At 33.4% G+C, this 22727-nt stretch overlaps 1 protein-coding gene across 1 annotated transcript; it reads left to right on the top strand.

The window, feature by feature from the left end:
• Positions 1 to 203: 203 nt before the first annotated feature.
• Positions 204 to 21241, top strand: LOC138308940 (NPC intracellular cholesterol transporter 1-like). Its single transcript, XM_069249997.1, is given in 24 exon segments — positions 204 to 356; positions 5862 to 6015; positions 6870 to 7932; positions 8406 to 8538; positions 9070 to 9305; positions 9549 to 9649; positions 10506 to 10666; positions 11282 to 11431; positions 11864 to 12046; positions 12698 to 12812; positions 13070 to 13197; positions 14446 to 14580; positions 15003 to 15092; positions 15415 to 15605; positions 15921 to 16042; positions 16234 to 16366; positions 16674 to 16732; positions 17015 to 17156; positions 17685 to 17757; positions 17759 to 17845; positions 17848 to 17919; positions 18366 to 18479; positions 18757 to 18919; positions 20438 to 21241. Coding segments are annotated over 24 exon segments (4005 nt in total). The 5' UTR covers positions 204 to 296; the 3' UTR covers positions 20578 to 21241.
• Positions 21242 to 22727: the final 1486 nt, after the last annotated feature.

Genomic DNA, 22727 nt, shown 5'->3' with positions numbered 1-22727 from the left:
TAGGCAACACACGAATAAGAAATGGATGTTTTTCGTATGTATTTAGTTAATGTTTGTAAACTCTTAAAAACTGACATATGAAAAAAGATGTTGTTAATATAAACTAATAAAAATTGACGATGCTGTAAACGATTCTCAATTAAATTGTTATTTTGTTTCGCTATTTTTAGATTATCCTATAAATATTGCTACAGTCACATGATCGTACGATATATGTTGTACGATTACTGAATCATTGCACCGGTACATTTTATTTAGTGTTCACTGACAACGGTTGACTCCATGTCCTCAGGACGATGAAAGCGACTAACATGGACGTCACTTGGATACTTCTGCTTACGACAATATGTTTACGGGTAAGTCACCGAGAATGCAGTAAAATATAACGTTAGTTACGCTAACCAACATTTGATTTGGCCAATTTGACAGTTTGGGCAGAAGACAGGGTGTTGTCTTGTAACTTCCACGTTCTTTGAAAAAATAACGTTACGAAATGAATAGGTTTATATGGTGTTTAATTGTGTTGAATCACGTTTTGAACATCATAACTTTAGATTTAATATTGTCTGGCTCTCAATTTCTTGTAATTTTTACAAACTAAAAAAAAACCAACTGTAACCAAGACCCACTATATAGTCTAATGGGTCTTTGACTTATCAGCGTGTAAACACCTATGCTGTAACGTTAGGTCCTAGTTAATATTTGGGTAACACATTCACAATATTCATGGTTGGTTACTGGTTAGCTTTATGAGTATCTGACTCCAAATTTTTAGATGATAAGAGTAGTGACTCATTTATAAATGAATCACTGAATATCAAAATAGGTAAAATAGGCCCTTAGTTTGACAATCAATGTCCAAGTTTGATATTGGCACTCGTTAGATACTGCTGTAGCGGAAAAGAATTTCGCCTTGAGCTGGAAAAGTCAGTCAGAATTAAATCTCTTTGAATCTGATAAAAATCAATTGCTTGTTTCTCCGCTTATTTCGTGCTATGCTAGCGTATTTAATTTAACATTTTCACATGCTAAAAATAGTAAGTACTGTAATTTACTAAATTTGAACTTGCTAAAAGTTCTTATTACTTGTAATTAAAGATGCTCCACCGCTGACAAATTGTATTTTTTCGCCATCAAAAACAGGAGGAAACGATTTAGTATTTTTCTTCAGTGACAAAAGTTACTTACTTTACACCATTACCACCATTGAAAAGTTTGAGCTTCTAATTTTATTTTAAGTTCAAAATATAAAAAAATAATTAATTGCATCCCGAAAAAACTTACTATACTATTCTATATGGAATGAAATACTGATTGCGCGTGCACCAAAGGCAAAATAAATTATCTTATTATATTTTTTGTGTTAATTAGACATATATATACACGATTAAACACCAATTATTGTTCAAATGATGAATGTCATTTATGCTCTGTCGGCGGTGGAGCATCTTTAAAGATGCTCCACCGCCGACAGAGCATAAATGATATACATCATTTAAAACATAATTGATGTTTAAAACGTGTATTTATATGTCTAATTAACACAAAAAGTATATAAGATAATTTATTTTGCTTTTGGTGCATGAGCAATCAGTATTTCATTCCATATAGGATATAGTGACAAAGAATTTTTTCGGGATGCAATTAATCATTTTTTTATATTTATAACCTAAAGTAAAATTAGAAGCTCGAACTCTTCAATGGTGGTAAGGGTGTAAAGTAAGTAAGTAACTTTTGTAACTGAAGAAAAATACTAAATCGTTTGCTCCAGTTTTTAATAGTGAAAAAATACTATTTGTCAGCGGTGTAGCATTTTAAATCTTCATATTCAAACTATAGATTTGATATAAGTGATATGATTTATTTTGCAAAATCAATGATATGAAAGGTACAGTGTAGGTAATATTGTCAAAATTATAGTAAGAACTGTATATATCCATATTTTCCATTAAGATCCACCATTCTATGTTCCTATTGTGTTAATGTAACAGTTGTCTCAATAGCTAAAAAGTGCATATTTTTTCAGTTGCTATTCTGGAACATGCACTAATTAGCTTAACAAGTAAAAAGCCTTTGATTCTGCTTCCATTACAACCATGTTCGACCCAATAAGCAACAGACTATAATATATCTATGTGGTCTTAGACGATCTAGCAAAACACAGTGTTTTTCCTGGACATTTCTGGAAATTGCCACCTGGTGAAAATTGGGAATTTTTGTGCGACAAAAGTAGGTTGTTGGGAACAATTTTAACACTGTTTATGAAAATTTTTGAAAAGTTAGAAATAAACAATTATGCTAATTCCCTAAGAACGAGTGTAAGAATGTATACTAATTTAAAATACAATGTTCAGGCTTGCAATTTCTGGAAATTTGTTTGTTTCATCACACAATATGTGCGTCAGCTCACTGATTTGGGAAATTTAGGCATAGATTTGGGAAAATATACAAGAAATACAATTGGGAATGGGGCCGAGTTTCTGCCCCAAATATATATATAAAGAATAAGACAGGAAAAACACTTAAAATATTGCCAGTTTCTATATCAGAACCCTTCATGTTTCATTTAACATTATGCTTAAGTCCAGAATCTATGATTTATAACAAACAATTTATTCAACTGAGGTTAAATATAAACGTCAAAGTATAACAATGAACTAGTTTGTATAATGGTTCGTTATGCACCGTATCTCAAGTGCACACATATATACTGATCATACTGTACCAAGTACGAAGTTCCAAAGCTTTAAGTACGTGTATACCCGAGATTAGAGCGTGGAAAAGGTTAGACACAACACAGTACAAATCAAAGAAAATATGCCCAAGGATTTAGTTTACCAGGTATTATAAATATATAACTCATGATCAACTATCTGATGATATGAATTGTGTAAATATGTTCTAGTTTAAATATTATAGGCTATGCTACTGCTTAATTAAAAATTTTGAGTTATTTTATCAAAAAAATCTTTAATTTAAATTACTTTAGACCAATATTGGGAAACCTATATATGAAATGTACTTTTAGTTTTATTTGATAACAATTAACTGCATGTTTATGTTAGCTTCCTTGAAAATGGAAATAAAATTAGAATTATAGACATTGTATAAACATCTATTATGTACAGATCAAGCTGGTGGAATCACCTATTAGATATATTTATAACATGATGCAGAAGTTTTTCTTGTCAATGTGTATTGAAATATTTGGACAATGAACTGGATACAAATTTTCAATTAAATTTTTATTGTACTGGTAAATTGGTAATATTTATATATATAAGTGAAAATATAGCTGACATATATTATCATAAATAAATATTGACTTGATGTGTTACAGTGTATCATATTAGTATCTGTGATTCTCTGTTAGATAATTGTGCGGTGGACCTTGCTCCATCACTTCACCGTACGCACTTTACATGTGACATACAAATGTATATCAATTATGTGTATCCAATATTCTGTTCATAGCCTGTTCAGACATTTAAGTCATAATAATGTAGGTAGTAAAATTAGGAGCCTTTCAAATGTTATTCCGTTATTTCTGAAAGCAGTCATTTGTGTATCATAATATGGATATGATTATTTCATTATGTTTTAACTATAAATCTTAAGTTTGTATCAATTCAGAATCAGTTAAATAATTAGGGGGAAATATGGCCGTTTTCAATTGGGAATGGAGCCCTATATATCACTCCCAAAATGCTTTACAGAATATGTCCTGAATGCTGACATGAAAAACTAGACCAAATCTTTTTCTCGGTCAAATAGAGTGCGCTAAAATAGTCGTAGTATATCGGGTCGTGTCGCATGTTTACTATGAATGGGTAAGGTCTCGATCACCCCATCTGCTACACCTAGATACTGGTGAATAAACAATATGGCTGCCTGGAGCCGCCGGAATGTCTTTCGTCAGCGGCCCACACATGTATCGAGATTTCAATATCGCATTCCAAAAACCTTCTGTTCTGTAGCTTTATATAGTATAACCTGAAAGAAATCTCATTTTTTTACAATCGATTTGTTGGAAATAATTTTGGATGGATAAATGAATCTTTATAATGGTTGATGATGGAATGTTTTGATTTGGTTTTTATGGTTGAGAAAAATCTACTTGTATTACCCGGTATGATATTTTATTCTTTGGGCATGATTTTCCACCAAAGAATTGTGAAAAAAACGGGTATATTCAATGAGGTCAGGTACTGAACCAAAAGATTTTCTGTTAATTACATAATGGACGTCATGCATATAAAGATTTAGATGTGACAAAAACCAAATTTTCTGTTAATACATCATATGGATGTCATATAAAGATTTAAAGATTTAGATGTAACGAAAACCAGATTTTCTGTTAATTACATCATATGGACATCATATAAAGATTTAGATAAGGATGTACTGGTTTGTCCCTATAGAGATTAGATCATGATCAGATGTATGGTTTTAATTAGTAACTGTGTAATCTCTTCCGGACCCTTTGATTAACCTCCTTCATGTTTCTCTTAAACAAAGAAATCCGATCAGAGCTGATCATGAACAAATGCAACTTAATGTTCACTATATTCCTGTCCTAATAATAAAGATACTGTCATTGACTCGTTGGAGAAGGGGTTATATAACATTATTAATGTTGATTAAATTAAATATTGGACAGTGATGAAAATCTTCCGGCGATTGGCTGATTTTGGCCTTTTTGACTTTCAGAAAATAGCTACCTGGTATATATGTTATTCTATGTAATAAATAAATGTCGAACATCCTTGTTATGAAAGTAAAATACTTAAAAAATAAAACAAATCTGCACTCTCAGTCGCTTTTGCAGCTACCCTGTTATTCCATATATAGTTTCCACAAAAATATAATTTCAGCCTTTGTTGAGATTTCCCATTTTCATCTCTGATTGCAGTGGGGGTATATGCTAATTAAATTAAACTAAACCAGAAAATATCTATATAACATAACATCTTGTTCACTAAAACCATAAATATATATACAGCTGGTGTATGGTATTCAATATTTGATAAATACTATTATAGATACATGGCGATATTGCTGATAAAGTATATCTACATGTCATCAGAATAAGGACCTAATATCTACATGGGTCACTAAATGTGAGCAAACATGTGAAAATCAGGATAGTCGAACGACCCTGAGGTTATATAAACATCCAACGTACATATAACATGTGCATTTCTTCAAAGGTCGACTCTGTAATATGCACAAGTGAACTGTCATTGTCCTGTACATGGTGGTTTGCTGTGAGGTCATGTCTGATCAGCCGTTATATCAGGTGTTTATCTGTGTTTCCTAGGACTGTTGTACCAGGTGTTATCAGGAGATATATCCTTGATTAACCTGTTTATCTAGAACCACTCCTGTAAGCTTTGGTTGTAGAATTCACTGGTATTTATAGATCTGTATACGTCGTTAACTATCACTATCAGTGACACAAACAACTATATGTATTAGGGCTTTTTTCAACATAATTTGGGGTTGATTTTCGGCCAAATTCTTCATGGCAAAGCCTCCAAATTTTTACCAATTTGAGCCTTAAATTTCCCAAAAACAAAGTTAAGAACTTAAATAATTAATTAGTAGGCTAAGGCTTTAAAAATCTGTGAATTGGCTAAGAAAAGTACATAAACTATATACTAAAAATCATATTTGTCATGCTTTGTTTCATTTTTTAAAAATTTTCCCAAATCTTGGTTTTGTCTCACATTTTCTCAAATTCAAAGCCACAGGCCCCATTGGCATTCCCAAAGTAATGAGAAAAAGCCCTGTATATGTAATGGTCATGATATTTCATAGGATTTCAATGAGTAAATGTACAATTTTTAATTCCAATACAGGTTGGCGTGGGGAATGCCGATTGCATCTGGTATGATGAATGTAAAGAGACAAGCACGGGGAAGCAGAACTGTGCCTACAATGGGACGGCTAAACCGCTCACTGATCCGGATGCTTTACACAGACTCAAACATTTCTGCCCCGGACTGTACAAAGGTAATGTACAGGGATTACTATAAAATCCAAGAAAGTTTTATACTAAGCTGTATTGTGATTGGACTTGGTCAATCATTGGTGACCAGGTAGCCCAGTTGGTAGAGCCACAGTGTCTGACAAATTTTCAGGCCGAGGTCCAAGGTTTGAACCTGAATCTGCGGCGCCCTCTACATTTTCTCCTTTCCTGTTACAAAACCTTTAAAATTGTGAAGGTTCTAATAATCGTTAAAAGCCGGTTGCCGGCAAAAACAGCCGTGTGTTTCCTTGTTTACAACCGGCTATTTTTGTCAGAAATAAGTATTGGCCCCCATGGGGGCTTGTGGCCCTCAACCACCTATTATTAATTTTCAACCATCTATTAAAAAACTTAGTGAGAACCCTGGTACTAATAAAATATGACCTGGGAATTTCTTTAATATGAAGAAAAATACTAACTGTATATGTACAGTCAAGAAAGCTTATACCATATTCAGAATAGTTAAAGAATGGAAACTTTGTTTTTTTGATTTGGGAAGCTGAAAGTGAAAGAATTTTTTCTAAATTCTGATCATCATTCAGTATCACTGGTCCTATTGTCAGTATAATTATGGACAGTCGGACAGCTTAAGGATTGTTACTATGTAGTTACTGTAAACCAGCAGACTTATTTTCACAGATTTTATTTTGTGATCTAGAGTTCAACTTAACTTGTATTCTACGCACTTTTAACTGTGATTTATTTTTGCAATTTCTGAGTTTAGTTGTTTGTGAAAATAAAGTACCCTAGTTTACATTTGTTGGAGGTCACATGATGTGGTCACTATTTTGATGCTTTTAATGAATAGATTCAATAATATTTTATAAATTGAAATCAGGTCCAGGTGGCGCCACAAAGACTTGCTGTAGCCCGAGTCAGTTGTACACTGTCGAGACCAACATGGGATTACCAGAGCAGTTACTACGACGTTGTCCTTCCTGTTACTATAATTTCCTGGAAATCTACTGCTTTTTGACCTGTAGCCCTATCATGGACGAGTCTGTATCGGTCAAAAAGTATGCTGAAAATTACACGGTTGTCGAGTCAGTGAATTATGTCATGTCTAAGGAGTTTGCATTTGGTATGTATAATTCCTGTAAAAATGTTGAGATGCCCAGTGCTAATGAGCTGGCTCTGAACCTGTTCTGTGGGCGTACGGCCGACAAGTGTACACCATACAACTGGCTAGAGTACATGGGGGAAACATCAAATGGACACACACCATTTGAGATTGATTTCTACATCCAAGACATTCCGTGGACATCCCCCAAAAACATCACCAGTGTTCCCATGAATTCTTCTATCACACCATGTAATCAGAAATACGGAAACGAATCGGCTTGTAGTTGTCAAGACTGTGAGTCTAGCTGTGCTCCCATTCCACCGATCCCACCAGCAGTGAAGGACCCAACGATCCTCGGAATAGACGACTGGTACTTCATTACGGCCTGTGTCTATATCGTTTTCTTCATTGTTTTTGGAATCTCTGTTATGTGGCATAACATTATGACAAGAAATGCATTTGGAATTTATACTGCAGAAGAGCAAGCAAAGTCTGTAGAAGAGGATATTTATCATATCAATGGAGACCGTCATTCTCGAAGGAAGAAGAGGAAAATGGCGACAAAGACCGAGGGATTGCCCCCTGTTCGGATAGAAGATATAAACTGTATGGAGAAGATAGGAGAGAAGATGGAAACCTTCCTACAGAATGTGTTCCAGCGTTGGGGCGTGTTTTGTGCCAGACATCCTATCATTGTTTTAGTAGCAGGGATTATCATAGGTGGAGGACTCTGTGCCGGTATCCCATTCCTTAAAGTAACAACCAACCCTGTAGATCTGTGGTCAGCCAAGACTAGCACAGCAAGAACACAGAAAGAATATTTCGACTCACATTTTGGGTAAGATCTTTACACAAAGACTTTTAAATATCAATTGCTATTTAAGTGGTTTGAATGGCCTAAAAAGGTTATTTACGATAGCGTTTGTAGATCCTGAGAGTTGTGTTAATTATATGTGTAATTATAATTTCCATTCTCTCCAAACATATATATACATTCAATGTACATGTAGTTAATTTTTGAGTACATCAAGTTGTGTATTTTTTGCAGTTTTGTTTTATAAGTTATAAACTTTAAATTACGTTAATACTAAATTATTTATTTGTGATATTACTTACATTTTTTTTTACTATTAGTAGAAAGATTGGTTTATTATCTATGGGTTTTAAAGAATTTTATCTTCTTAGAACTTGTACTGCAGGTTACTTGATAAGAATTAGCTATATGCATCCGAATACGGGATGAGGAATTTTGAGATTGTCATTTTCAGCCCTTTCTATCTTGTAAAGAGATTTGAGATTGTTTTTTTTCAGCCCATTCTACCGTACAGAACAACTGATCATTACACGACCCCACAACGACTCGTATGTAAGCCACAAACTTCCTCCACCAAGTATCGCCTACACAAACTACTCCAACTTATTTGACAAGGAATTCCTTCACATGGTATGGATATATATAAGATTCAAAAGACCAGATATATGCATGTCATATAATCTATATATATAAGATGGCTGAATGGGCCAGTTACGTCACGAAAGTGTTTTACGTCCTTATCTTTTTGTGCATTTGTTTACCTGCAAATGTATTTTACATGTACTACAATATATATTAAACAGTTGTAGATCTATCATCTTAATAGTTTATGAAAATCTCTCTTCTGCTTGTATGAGTATGCATATTATATATATATATATATGTATAATATACTTACAGAATTGCGAAGTCAATCTTTATCAGACAAACCCCAAGATTGTGTATTATAGGGCATCCAGCTTTTGACCCTTGTTTTCTAGCAGATACATGATATGTACTGCAGTAGTACTATCACCAGTTCTCAGAAATAAGTCCATATGATAAAAATTTTTGAAGACAAATGTATAGCAAGCATTTATTTTGAATATACAATGTATATATATATAGAGTGAAAATTACAAAATGTAAAACTGGTTTAGAAAATTTATTTTCAACTTTCAGTTGTTGGATCTTCAACTTGAAATACAAAACATCACAGCGACGTACGAGAATAAGACAATCCGTTTGGACGATATTTGTTTCCAACCGCTGGCACCAGACAATAAGGGATGTACCATTCAGAGCCCCCTGGAGTACTGGCAGGAGAGTCATGAAAACATAGAAGCCATCGCCTGGGAAACTGTCTACCATTTCACCATCAAGGCTAACTACCTCGATCATGCTTCATACTGTCTGAGGTGAGCAAATCAATCAATTTATTCTGACTATGAGTATTGTGTCGGGATGAGAATGAGGACGGGAAGGGGGGGGGGGGGGGGGATCATGAGTCATGAATGAGTTTGTGATACTAACCTCCCATCTTTTTGACCCACTAGCTTTTCTCCATAAAAATGTTCCTGCTCTAGTGACAATAGGTTGATTTAACTGTGTTATATTGCAATAAATGAAAAATATTTATTTTTATTTTTGTTTATTTCCAGTGCACCGGCCTCTACCTGGGATACTACTGGCCTCAACCAATCCTGTCTATCCGTCAGTGGTCAGCCAGTTTTCCCCTGGGTCGTCATGGGTGGATTTGAAGGTTTGTGAAATTTTGCTTTTCTTTCATTTGTATCCTTGTAAAATAAAATAAAAAGGAATTCATAGTTTTATTTTTGTTAATTTTAGTGGATATCAAAAGAATCTAAACTTTGGAATCAGTTTATATTTTGTAAAACAACAATTTATAATATTATAACAGATGTTAATAGGGCTGGGTATTGGAAAAAACGATACGATACGTATTGACAATAGTCAATACACTGAAACAACAGGAAGGTCTAAAACGATACGATACGTATTGACAATAGTCAATACACTGAAACAACAGGAAGGTCTAAAACGATACGATACGTATTGACAATAGTCACTGAAACAATACACAATACGTATTGATGATACAGTGGACCTCTTTTTCAAATTCAGTTGACCATTGTGTTTTGAATACTGTGAAAATAAAAGACAATTTTGATAAAACATTCTATAACCAGGAAAAAAAGCTACCAAACATTTGATTCGGTTTATCATCTGTGTTAATTAATTTATGTCAATTCGTATTCTTAGTTATGAAAAGGCATTTCTAATCCATCTAGGTGACACAGATGCCTTAAACACTTCCTATTGATTTAAATGCTCTTACTTGAATGATGTTTTAGAATAAATTTTGTTTGGAATTTCTTATTTCTATAACCAAAACAGTAGGGCAAGTTTTTAAAACGATACAGCGATATACAGCAAGTTTGTGTATCAATATTCGATACACTGCTGAAAACCGATACATATCGGTATATCGATATATTGATCCAGCCCTAGATGTTAATGACATGTTTGTCATATCACTTAAAAAAGACTTGATTTTTGGGATACATTTTGTTTTAACTTAATTAATTTCATTACAGGAAATGACTATAAGACAGCGACAGCCTTCGTGATCACCTTTGTTGTCAATAACCACCACGACGAATCCCTCAACGGACCAGCTGAAGCCTGGGAGAAGGAGTTCATCAAGTTCATGAAGAGTTACACAAGTCCAAACATGACAATTTCTTACACCTCAGAGGTACATCCTAAATATTATATTTTTTAATGAACAGTTGGATTGAAGAAGATGTTGTATTTAAAAAAATATTTATTTGTTGTTCTGTCTTATGATTCTAAAAATTTCTGTTCTGCAAAGTTCTTTAAACTTTTCTCCCATGCTTGACAGGGTTAGTCCACGATTGCTCTGGAAAATGTAATCCTTTTATTTACAGTGGTAGGAGAAAAGACCATGTCAATGTCATGCCGTCATCAATACATACAACACACATTGTCAAATATGTCATCAATTTTGACACATGACAACATTCTGGTGATAGAAATGTATCTGAATGCTAGAAATTTCACTATTTTTTGTAAGGGAGAAAAATAAACATGCGTCTTTCATGTGGACAAGGATATCTCTCAAATTGAGATAAATATTTTGTCTGGTGAACAATTGACAGGTCGGTGCAAAAATTTTACACTTTAGTTATGATATCCTTACCTACATGACAGACTCATTTTATATATTAATAATCTATGTTTTTATATACGTAGTGTAAAACTTAAATTAATAATTTCAGGCCAAGTCTTTTACAAACTTGGCCAGAATAGATTGGACAAAATATAAAAGACAATACTGTTTTATTTTCAGCGTTCAATTGAAGATGAAATCAACCGTGAGAGTAACTCGGACATCTTGACCATTCTGATCAGTTATCTGATAATGTTTGCGTACATCTCCTTGACCCTTGGTCAGCTCAACTACTGCTACTGTCTCGGTGAACGCATCGACAGACTCCTGGTCAGTATAATGGTTAAAGGTCACTCGTGACTATGAGTTTCATGTCATTGATCTTATTGTTATCTTACCCACTATTCCGTCTTTGCATATTACAGAGTTATCTGCCTTGTAGGCAGGTTTCCATTGTGACGTCATTGTTTTGAGAGCGAAAATTGCTTTGTTTGACGTCGCAATCTATATCTATACCCTCAAGGGCAGATAACTCTTTTATTTGTGAAGACGGAATAAAAGATTTTCGTATTGTGTTTCTGACTGTGGTGTATTAGCAATGATGCCATTAAATATTTTGTTAGCTTTTGATATTTAATTTGTATTATCTTAAAAGTTCAGTCTTGGTGAAGTAATTTACATCCAATTTTACTGAGACTTGTTGCAATCATTTTTATCATTTAATATTTATTATTATTTTTAATTTTTTTTTTTTATCGACAGGTGGACTCTAAGATTTTGTTAGGCCTGGCAGGTGTCCTCATTGTATTACTGTCTGTCGGAGCCTCTATTGGATTCTTCAGTTTCTGCGGCGTGCCTGCGACTTTGATCATTGCTGAAGTAGTACCCTTCCTCGCTCTAGCTGTTGGAGTCGACAATATTTTCATTTTAGTACAAAGTTACCAGGTAAGTTAAACAAATTGTATTTGAGGGACAGATAGGTGACTTTAATAATATGGTACCAAATAAAATGATTTACACTTACAATATTAATTCTTACCCATAGTGTTTGGATTAACATTTCATAGTTAAGTATCATTTACACTTACAATATTAATTCTTACCCATAGTGTTTGGATTAACATTTCATAGTTAAGTATCATTTACACTTACAATATTAATTCTTACCCATTGTGTTTAGATTAACATTTCATAGTTAAGTATCATTTACACTTACAATATTAATTCTTACCCATAGTGTTTGGATTAACATTTCATAGTTAAGTATCTTTTGCACTTACAATATTAATTCTTACCCATAGTGTTTGGATTTACATTTCATAGTTAAGTAAATAACTAGACCTCATGACTTCCCCATTGATTTTAAGAACCAGTATTTTGTAATTAGATATCTGAAGAGTTATCTGCCCTTGTTGGTAGGTATTGATGGTGATGTCATGTGTGTGTGAGCTTTACATCATATTATAAAAAAAAAATATATTTAAATATCCCCATAACAAAATGACTTCACAGTCATTACCTAAAAGGGCAGAGGCAATAACCTTGTCTTTATAACGCCTACTTTCATGATATTTATTGATGTTATTATGATTTTAGAGAGATGTTCGACCGCCCTCAGAGTCCTTAGAGGACCAGATTGGCAGGATTGTAGGCCGTGTAGGACCATCAATGTTACTGTCTAGTCTCACAGAGACTGTGGCCTTCTTCCTAGGTAAGCTCCAATCAAAAACAATATCACGGATTGAATGTAGATCTCGATAAAAGGAATTGAGAATTTTCTACAGTAATTGTTTGGTGTAGAATTGGAAGAAAAACAAATATTTTTCAAATAATAGAAATTGGTGAAGTTGTAAAAAGTGATACTTATGTTAAATTCTCATCTTAAACTAGAGCTTGAGTTGCATACATATATTTGAAAATAGAAACGTTAAATGAAGTATAGAGACTGATTATCTGTAAATGTTCCAGGTGCCCTGACCGATATGCCTGCCGTACAGGTATTCTCTATGTATGCTGGTATGGCCGTCTTCATCGACTTCCTCCTACAGATTACATGTTTTGTCGGACTCATGACGATAGATGCTCGTAGACAAGAGGTACGACTGCTTCAATATCAGAAGTACTTAATCAGTATAAGGCAAGCTGACTTGCTGTTCATCAGCAGTACAATTCAGTGATATAGCACTATGTAGCGTTCTAACTATCACAACAGGACAAACGATGAATATACCACAATCTACCACATGTATAAACAGGGGAAGGCAGCATCCTGAAAGTACTAGAACATTAAAGATGCTACACCACTGACGAATGATATTTTTTCTCTATCAAAACAGGAGCAGGCAATCTCATATTTTCTTCAGTTAAACGAGTTGCTTACTGTACACCATTACCACCATTGAAAAGTTTGAGCTTCAAATTTTACAAAAAAAAAAGAAAATATTGAAAATAGTTAATTGCATCCCGTAAAAATTCCCTGGCACTATGTCCTATATGGAACGAAGTACTGATAGCACATACACCAAAAGCAAACTAAATTATTTCATGTTATTTTTCGTGTTAATTAGACATATAAATATACATGATTAGACACCAATTATTGTTAAAATGATGAGTATCGTTTATGTTTTGTCGGCAGTGGAGCATCTTTAAGGAATGAATTATATTATCCAATCAAATGCTGCTGATATAAATATGTCCGATTTACTGTTATACATCATCATGGGATTACAAACTCACCACTTAATTTTGTTTTATGTAAAATTATCAGTAGGATTTTTGTATGTGATTGTATTACAGAGTATGACACCTATATAAACTGGTGATAGTTTTGTGAAATATCTGTTTGACAGTTTTTGTATCTGTGTTACAGAGTAATCATTACGACACCTATAGATTTGTGATCGTTTTGAGAAATATCTGTTTGACAGTATTTGTATCTGTGTTACAGAGTAATCATTACGACACCTATAGATTTGTGATCGTTTTGAGAAACATCTGTTTGACAGTATTTGTATCTGTGTTACAGAGTAATCATTACGACACCTATAGATTTGTGATCGTTTTGAGAAACATCTGTTTGACAGTATTTGTATCTGTGTTACAGAGTAATCATTACGACACCTATAGATTTGTGATCGTTTTGAGAAACATCTGTTTGACAGGTATTTGTATCTGTGTTACAGAGTAATCATTACGACACCTATAGATTTGTGATCGTTTTGAGAAACATCTGTTTGACAGTATTTGTATCTGTGTTACAGAGTAATCATTACCACTACACCTATAGATTTGTGATCGCTTTGAGAAACATCTGTTTGACAGTATTTGTATCTGTGTTACAGAGTAATCGGTACGACATGTGCTGTTGTGTAAAACTTCCTGTGGAGAAGAGTGAGAAATCAGAAGGCTGGCTGTTCCGTGTTGTCAAATACTACTACTCACACTTCCTACTCAAGGAATGGGTCCGCCCTATTGTGGTGAGTGGAGATTCACTCCATTGCTTATTTCTATCAAATTAAAGTATAAGAGAACAAAAATAAATTCACAAACTGCCTCCTAGACATAGTTGGTGTTGAATTATCAATGAATTTCTTGTCTTTTAATCAAGGAGTTGACCTCCTTTTATCAAGTTAAAGGCAAAAAGAAAAATAATTTTACTAATAACCTACAGTAAAACACACTTATAACCAACACCCTGACAACAAATTCATGGTTATAAGGTAGTAATGTTCATACCCGTCAAGGTTATTATAAGATACCTGTAATTTGTGTATAACAAACTATGATTATAATGAAGTGATTTTGTTGGTCCCCAAAAGTTTGTTATAATCATGTTTTACTATTTGGAGACAGATCGGGTTGGTTACAGATTATCAATGTCTTTTCTATGTTTTCACAGGTTGTTATCTTTACTGGCTGGATGGCTGTCAGTTTTTCCTTCATACATAAAATTGACGTTGGCCTCGATCAGAAACTCTCCATGCCTGACGTAAGTGTATTATTAAGTTGCGTTTTCGTTGAATCTAAAGAATAGATTTTATTGGGCAGTACGACTTGAAGGATTGTCTGTGTGATCAAAGTTTTGGAGTGCTGAATTATAGGACTTGTAAAACTGGTGTTAATCCTCAGGAACTTGACCATACTCTTTGTGTATTTATAGGACTCACATGTATAGGACTTGTAATTAATGTAATTGACCATGTTATTTATGTATGCATGTATATATGACTCTTATGTACTATTTGTATATGTGTTATTTATCTATGTGTAAGACTCGTATGTACTTCACAATATTATTTTTGAATGTGTAGGACTCGTATGTACTGGACTACTTCAAGAACCTCTCAGAGTACCTACATGTGGGACCCCCAGTATACTTCGTGGTGGAGGAAGGTCATGATTATGTGACGATGGAAGGTCAGAATGAAATCTGTGGAGGGAATGGATGTCCACAGGATTCACTGGCTGGACAGGTGTACACCGCCTCACTTCGGTCTAACTAGTGAGTATAGTGGAACATTAGCTGCATAAAGTTCTAATTCTCTAGGCTGAGAGTTCACTGTACAACTTCACTATGATATATACATTTAGTGTATGCAATTGACAATGGCAGACTTCTGGGTTCAGTATAAAGTGAGTTCTGATTTTATAAATGCCAGGTTCTGGTGTTGGGAAATTCTTATTCTTCATATTGTAAATTATCTTCCAACTCAAAATTATTGTTTGATGTTGAATTTAGGTTCTCAGATGTCCTACTGCTTCAACAACAATAATTGATCTTTAGGGACATTATCTAAACTTGACTTTCTACTTCCAGTTCTCGGATTGCCCAGCCGGTGTCGTCGTGGTTGGATGATTACTTTAGTTGGCTAAACTCCGGGGGACATCCTCAGTGTTGTCGTTCCTACATCAATAACGGTAGCTTCTGTCCATCAACAGGTGAGTTGAACATAAACAAAAACGGGTTACATAATCCTATATTGCCTTTTATTTCATTATTAAATGATGAAACAAATTACCAAGAACCAGTTACCACTATTGCTTCTTAAGAATGACAGTAAATTAATCAGAATTTGATATGATAATCTTAATTTGATAATCCTAATAGTATCTGTCCATTTCGGTTTCAGTGCCAGATAACACCAGTTTGTGTCAACCTTGTCAGTTACATGGTGCTATCAACGGTCACCCGGTCAAGGAAGATTTCATGAAGTATCTCCCATGGTTCCTGAGCGACAATCCGGGTACTATTTGTGCTAAAGGGTGAGAGTTACTTCTCTTTATTTGACTCTGTGTAGAAGATTCAGTTTACATGTGGTTCTTTGATTTGTATTTATTGATGCTGCTAAAGCCAGAATTTTAGATTTCAAACAAAAATGACAGCCAATTTCCAATAATTCCTGAAACAATATATCATTTTGGAATATTCATTTATTAATTTCAATATGTCATTTTCATTCGAAGGAAGTTTGTAAAACTAAATAGTTTTAAATTAACTTAAATTTAGATTATTTTACTATAAAGGAGAGTATTATTCTGTTTGTGAAGTGACTCCAATACTTTTTTACAGTGGCCATGCAGCTTATGGCAGTGCCGTGGACCTTGTCCATAACAAAACCGGTGTCGGAGGTAAATTTTACCGAGACAAATTTCTCTTATCAATAAAAATATAATTTCAATTTTACTGAGACATTATTTATCTTTTCAAGAGAAAGATGGGCAATCCTGTTTAACATTAAAATGTTTGGATTCTGTTAGAATTTGGCCATTTATGTAATTTTGTTTATTTGTGGAATATACCCATATTTTCCCCAATAGTCCTACTTTAATATTCTGAGACTAGGGCAGTTTTACCCCCTAGAGCTATATCTAGTTTTACATTAATTGCTAAACTCATGTTTTCGTTAACAGCGACCTACTTTATGACGTACCACACCATACTGAAGACTTCTACTGACTATATAGAAGCACTACAACATGCTAACTCTATCTCCCAGAACATCACAGGGATACTGAAGGAAAACGGAAAGAATTACAACGTGTTCCCTTACAGGTAAGATTTATCAACATAAAAATATATACTGCTGTCAAATTTATCCACAGAAATGTCCTTCTTCCCTTCTCTTTGTCTCTCTCTCTTGTTATCCCCCGGGAAAGCGTTTGCGAGAGGGGTGATATTAAATTGGGCTCTGTCTGTCCATGCGTCCGTCCGAGATTCATTTACGGGTTATAACTCAAAAACTGTTCAATGAAACTCCTTGAAACTTTTTGTATATATCGGACTAATGCCTTTAATATGCCTTTTGCTGTTGTGGACTTTCCATTTTTTTTATTTTTTTTTCTGTTACCATGGAAACTTTTTCAAAAGTCTTACTTTGAGCTTATATTTGGATATTCATAACAACAGCTTGGCAAGTGGGATAATGTCATGATTTGTGGCTCCTATTATAATTAGAAAGGACTTTGTAAGGAAATCAAAATTGTTTTGGCAGATAAGTGATGAAGCAGTTTACCTTTTAACAAGACGCATTGTGGATTGTAGATATCGTAAATAATTCTGTAATTTCTTTCGCCTTTTCAGTATATTCTACGTGTTTTACGAGCAGTACCTGACCATGTGGAAAACCACCATTACAAACCTCTCACTCTGTGTGGTCCGCCATCTTCATTGTGGCCTTCCTGCTCCTGGGATTTGACTTCTTCTCGGCGTTGATGATTGTCATTACAATCCTGATGATCATTATATAGACATGCTGGGCTTCATGTATCTGTGGGATATCTCTCTCAACGCTCTGTCGCTCGTCAATCTTGTCATGGTAGGTTTATTTTAGTCATAGGGAAATATAAACATTTCCCAGCCAACAAAAATATCACACGTATCATCCAAAACAAAACATCCTTTACCTAGTAACTGGTAATTAAAAAAGGATGTATAATGCATACATGCTAAAGTCGAAAAATAAATTATTTCTTCAATGTAGAGTACAACAAAGATTTTCAAGATCAAAATTAAAGGAATAGTTTTGTTAGAATGGTGATGTGCTTGTCCTTCAGATGAGTTAATTCACAATTTCTTAAATAGGATGTTAGAAATGCAGACATATATTGATAAGGTATGATTATGTAATATGTTGGTAAAGACAAGTTACCTTACAAGCTCTGGAAAGAATAATATTTTTAGTATTTTGTAAATAGAGTAGCCACCAGCTACTGTAAAGCTGAATAGTCTAAAAGGCATCATTATAAAATTGTTAATTTACAGGCTGTTGGTATCTCGGTGGAGTTCTGTGCCCATATCACTCGTGCGTTTGCTGTTAGTCTACTTCCGACACGTGTAGAGAGAGCGAGAGACGCACTCGCTAACATGGGCAGTTCGGTAAGTATTTTTAAGATTTATGAATAGCGTTTTTATATCTTGAGCAATCTACAGTTAGAATGATAGGGGACTTTCTGCATCACAGTTACAAATTTTGTCCAGAGATGTGACGATGTAAGCAAGCAATTCAAGTGGTATAATTAGAATGAAAAGGGGCTCAGTATATCACAATATCTTGTGGAATTCTGTTCAATATGATGATGATGATGATGATGATGATGATGATGGTAGATTTTAGTATGAATGAAATTTAAATATTGTGAAAATTTTTCTCTAGGTTTTAAGTGGAATAACACTCACCAAATTAGGAGGCATCATTGTGATGGCGTTCTCCAAGTCTCAACTCTTCCAAGTCTTTTACTTCCGTATGTACCTGGGGATGGTGGTGTTTGGTGCCAGCCACGGACTTATATTCTTACCTGTTCTCCTTAGTTATATAGGTAAGTAATTTATATATATCCGGTGAAACCTACCTGGGTGTGCTGGTGCATGTGCTGGGTAAGATTTTAATGTTTATTGCATGAGTAAAATCTGGAGCCAATCGGCAGATTTCATAAATTTTTACTTGGAAAATGGTATTTCCATGGATAATTCTTTCAAGAAAAGTATTCATTTTCTTTTGCATGCCTTATTAATTTGCTTACTAACAAGAAAAGCTTTTGCATAATTATGTTGATAATTTTTTAACAAAATTAACATAATTATATATTAGTTATAAAAATACTTCAATACATAAAGATATTAAATAAAATCTAACAAACTGAGAATGTCACTTTGTGGTTTGGTAGTTTTAATTGGCACTAGAAAGTAGTTTGATGGTAGATTTTAATATTTTTGTTCCTGATTTTGTATTTCCTTGTATATCTTGTTGTTTTGTTTATATGTTTACCTGTGTATAAATGCCTGTTTCACCTTTTATCTTATACCCTCCACTAATCCACTAACATTGTTCACTCCATATATGGTCATTTCACCTTTTAACACTATTCAACCACTAATAAAATAATTTATTTACTAAATCACTAACACACATTTATTGCCCTTATGAACCAATTTTGTATAACCATATTAAACAGTTCACCTACTGCATGCATCTATATTTGATATCTGACAAGGTCTGATTTTTTATGCTTTTTCATTAAAAATAATCCTTGAGATCTTCTTATTGTTTTTTTTTGGACATTTTTTGCAGAATGTCAAAATTATCAGAATGAAAATAAAAGCTGACTTCAAACTATTTTGTCTTACTTTTAAGTAATGTCAGGCAAAGTCTCACACTGTTACTTAGCTTTTATGCTTTTAATGAATTTTGATCTACTCTTAATGACTGTAAAATTTCTTCTATCTAATTAATTCAATATTTGCATTGAAGTTCACACTATTAAAAGTTATGATTTTGTTTCTGCTCTTTCAACAGATCATGATTATCAAAATTCTTATCAGAATAAGTTTTAACTATAATTCTTGTGAAATTATTTCTATCTCATTACAGTTCAAATTCATCATGAATTGTTTAAAAAAAAAATCAGGATTCATGACCAAAAAATGACCCTTCATATTAAAATCAGACTGCATGACAACTTTTAATTCAGATTGCATGGCATATTATTTGTTTCTTACTTTAATTTCTAGATGGTTGATTTTAATTTCAAACAGATTTCCTTGTTGGCACACACAGTACACACATTGTACAGTTGTCCAAACCAGGGTCCAGGTCAATCAGGCTTATCACAGGGTGTTTGTCCAAAATTATTTGAGCAAAACATGGCACAAAAAGTAATTTCCTTTTACTGTGTTTTGTTTCACAGGTCCGCCATTGAATAAAGCCAAACTTTACAAAAGCCAGAATTCAAATCTTCCGACGGCAACCCCTGAGAAGTATGATCACTTTGACACTGATGAACCGATAAATACTAGGTTATGAAATGTTTAAGTTTTAAATGATTTTCATTTCACAGGTCCACCCCTGAATAAAGCTAAATTGTATAAGAAGCAAAACAGCAAAAAATCTTCTGATCATATCCAGGAACAAGATACAGCTGGACTGACGGACAACGATGAGTTAAACGATGAACCTCCCGACTACCAGTCCTTGTAACCATGGTGATGTAACTAACAAAGTCATGTGATAATTCATTGTCTAACTTTTTCATAGAAAGCCAATCATGATGACAGGAAGATGATGCTACATAATGTTTGTGTAATGGATTAAATTACACATGAATTAGTCGATTAATATTCACGATATGTTATACATGCTTGATATAGCTTACTTATTGTTAGAAATAGGGCAACCTGGATTTATTATGAAGTAAAAGAAAAAAATCTACATATTAAATATTGTATTGTCTATAAGGTGAAGTTGTAAATGGATAGACTTTAAGAAAACTGTTGTATCCAACTGAGACAATGTTACGGTGCAGGATACATTTCTGTAATACATATTCTATTATTATGTACGGTCCAGTGGTTAACGGGAGATAGTTTGACTTTAATATAAAGTAACTGTTGAGGAACTTAGTGGAACCAGGTATATCAATTTTCTTCTTGCCAGATACTGATGAAGAACATGTGTAAATGTGTGTGTCAGAAGTACATGTGTAAATGTGTGTGTAAATGTGTGTGTATAAGTACATGTGTAAATGTGTGTGTATAAGTTAAAATGTGTCCAGTTGGTATATGAGAACAGTGGTATACAATATGTCACTTCATTCTGAAGCGATAATTTGTTTTTCTCTCAATAAAAAACTTTTTTTGTTGAATTCTGATATTGTTTTTGCATGTGAATAAATTCAAAAAGGATTTATTTTCAAACCTAGAAGTTTCATAGTTGTACATAAAGTGATAGAATTTATCTTGATTTAATTTCAATCAATAATTGATTAATGCCATGACAACATTTACATCTACCTGGAATTTCATCAACCTGATCATTGTGTGTTTACAGAGTTATCTGCCCTTGTTGGTAGGTATTGGTTATGATGTGATGTGTTTATGAGTGTAACATCACTATTTTCAGAGAAAATGATACAATTTTCTATCACATAATAATGATGACACAATGGATACCTACCCACAAGGGAGGCAACTCTGTAATGTACAAAGACAGAATTTCTACAAGGCCTGTATTTCATGTGTCATAACTCATTACTGATTCCATAATTATCACCATGTACCGTGTCTAAAACATCTTCATAAGCATCATAGTATGTGTACTTCTCAGAATTTCCATATTCCACAATTCATTTATTTCGTTATAAGCCAGATAAAAAAATATTGTAAGCAGTTTATGTATTTTTTTTTAAGGAATAAAAATTCAGGGTTTTTTTTTTTTTTTTTGGGGGGGGGGGGGGGGGGGAATTCATTCTTATCAAATTGAATTGTAGAATGATGGTTTCAGAAAATTAAAAACTTTACTATTCACGTTGACTCGAGCTTCAAATCTGAGTATTAAAAAATATCATATCGCTTGGCTTATTACGGACTAAATGTGTTGTGCTTTTCACTGTAAATGAGATTATATTTAATATATATATGTATGACATTTCCTAACCATGTTATTGTATGTGTTATGTGTTAAGTTCTATAAACTTTAACGTACTTTCAGAGCTAGTCTTTGTGATACAAAATCCATGTTGCAATCATGGTAAATTCCATAAATAATTCCATGAAATTACAACGTTCCTTGGCGACATTTTTCTAAGACTTTTCGATTTTCCATGATGTAAGCTAATCTAAAATAATGTTTATTGATGTTAAAAACATATACACCTTCATGTTTGTCATAATAACTTTTTAGCAGATGAACAGTTTTGTAACAAGGGAGGTTAGCTATACTAAATCACTGAAATGTAGTCTGATACTGCAGAGATAAGGATTTAAGCCGCTAATATTTCTTGATGAGAGCTTAATGATTTAATTAGTTTTGGGCATTTAAATGATTAAAAAAGCTTTCTGTATTCTAGACATTTATTTTCATCAGAAAGTGAAATTTTATACATTAAGCAACTTAAACAAAAAAACCCAAAAAACAAATGAACAAGTTTTAAAAACAACAAAATATAAAATGATAAATGTATTCAGCACCACCGTAAAGTGAATATAAGTGATTTATTTATGTATAGAATATTTGTCTATTGAAGTTTCAAAGTGAAATATTGTTTATTGTTAATTTTGTAACTGTTGTGTTTTTTCCCTTTTTTCTACACCAATTAACCAGTAATTGTTGTACGATTGTAAGATGACATT

The sequence above is a fragment of the Argopecten irradians genome, chromosome 15, assembly GCF_041381155.1.
Source record: "Argopecten irradians isolate NY chromosome 15, Ai_NY, whole genome shotgun sequence".
Lineage (NCBI taxonomy): Eukaryota > Metazoa > Mollusca > Bivalvia > Pectinida > Pectinidae > Argopecten > Argopecten irradians.
The sequence above is the reverse complement of the archived record's forward strand: the minus strand, read 5'-3'. Positions and strand labels throughout refer to the sequence as shown.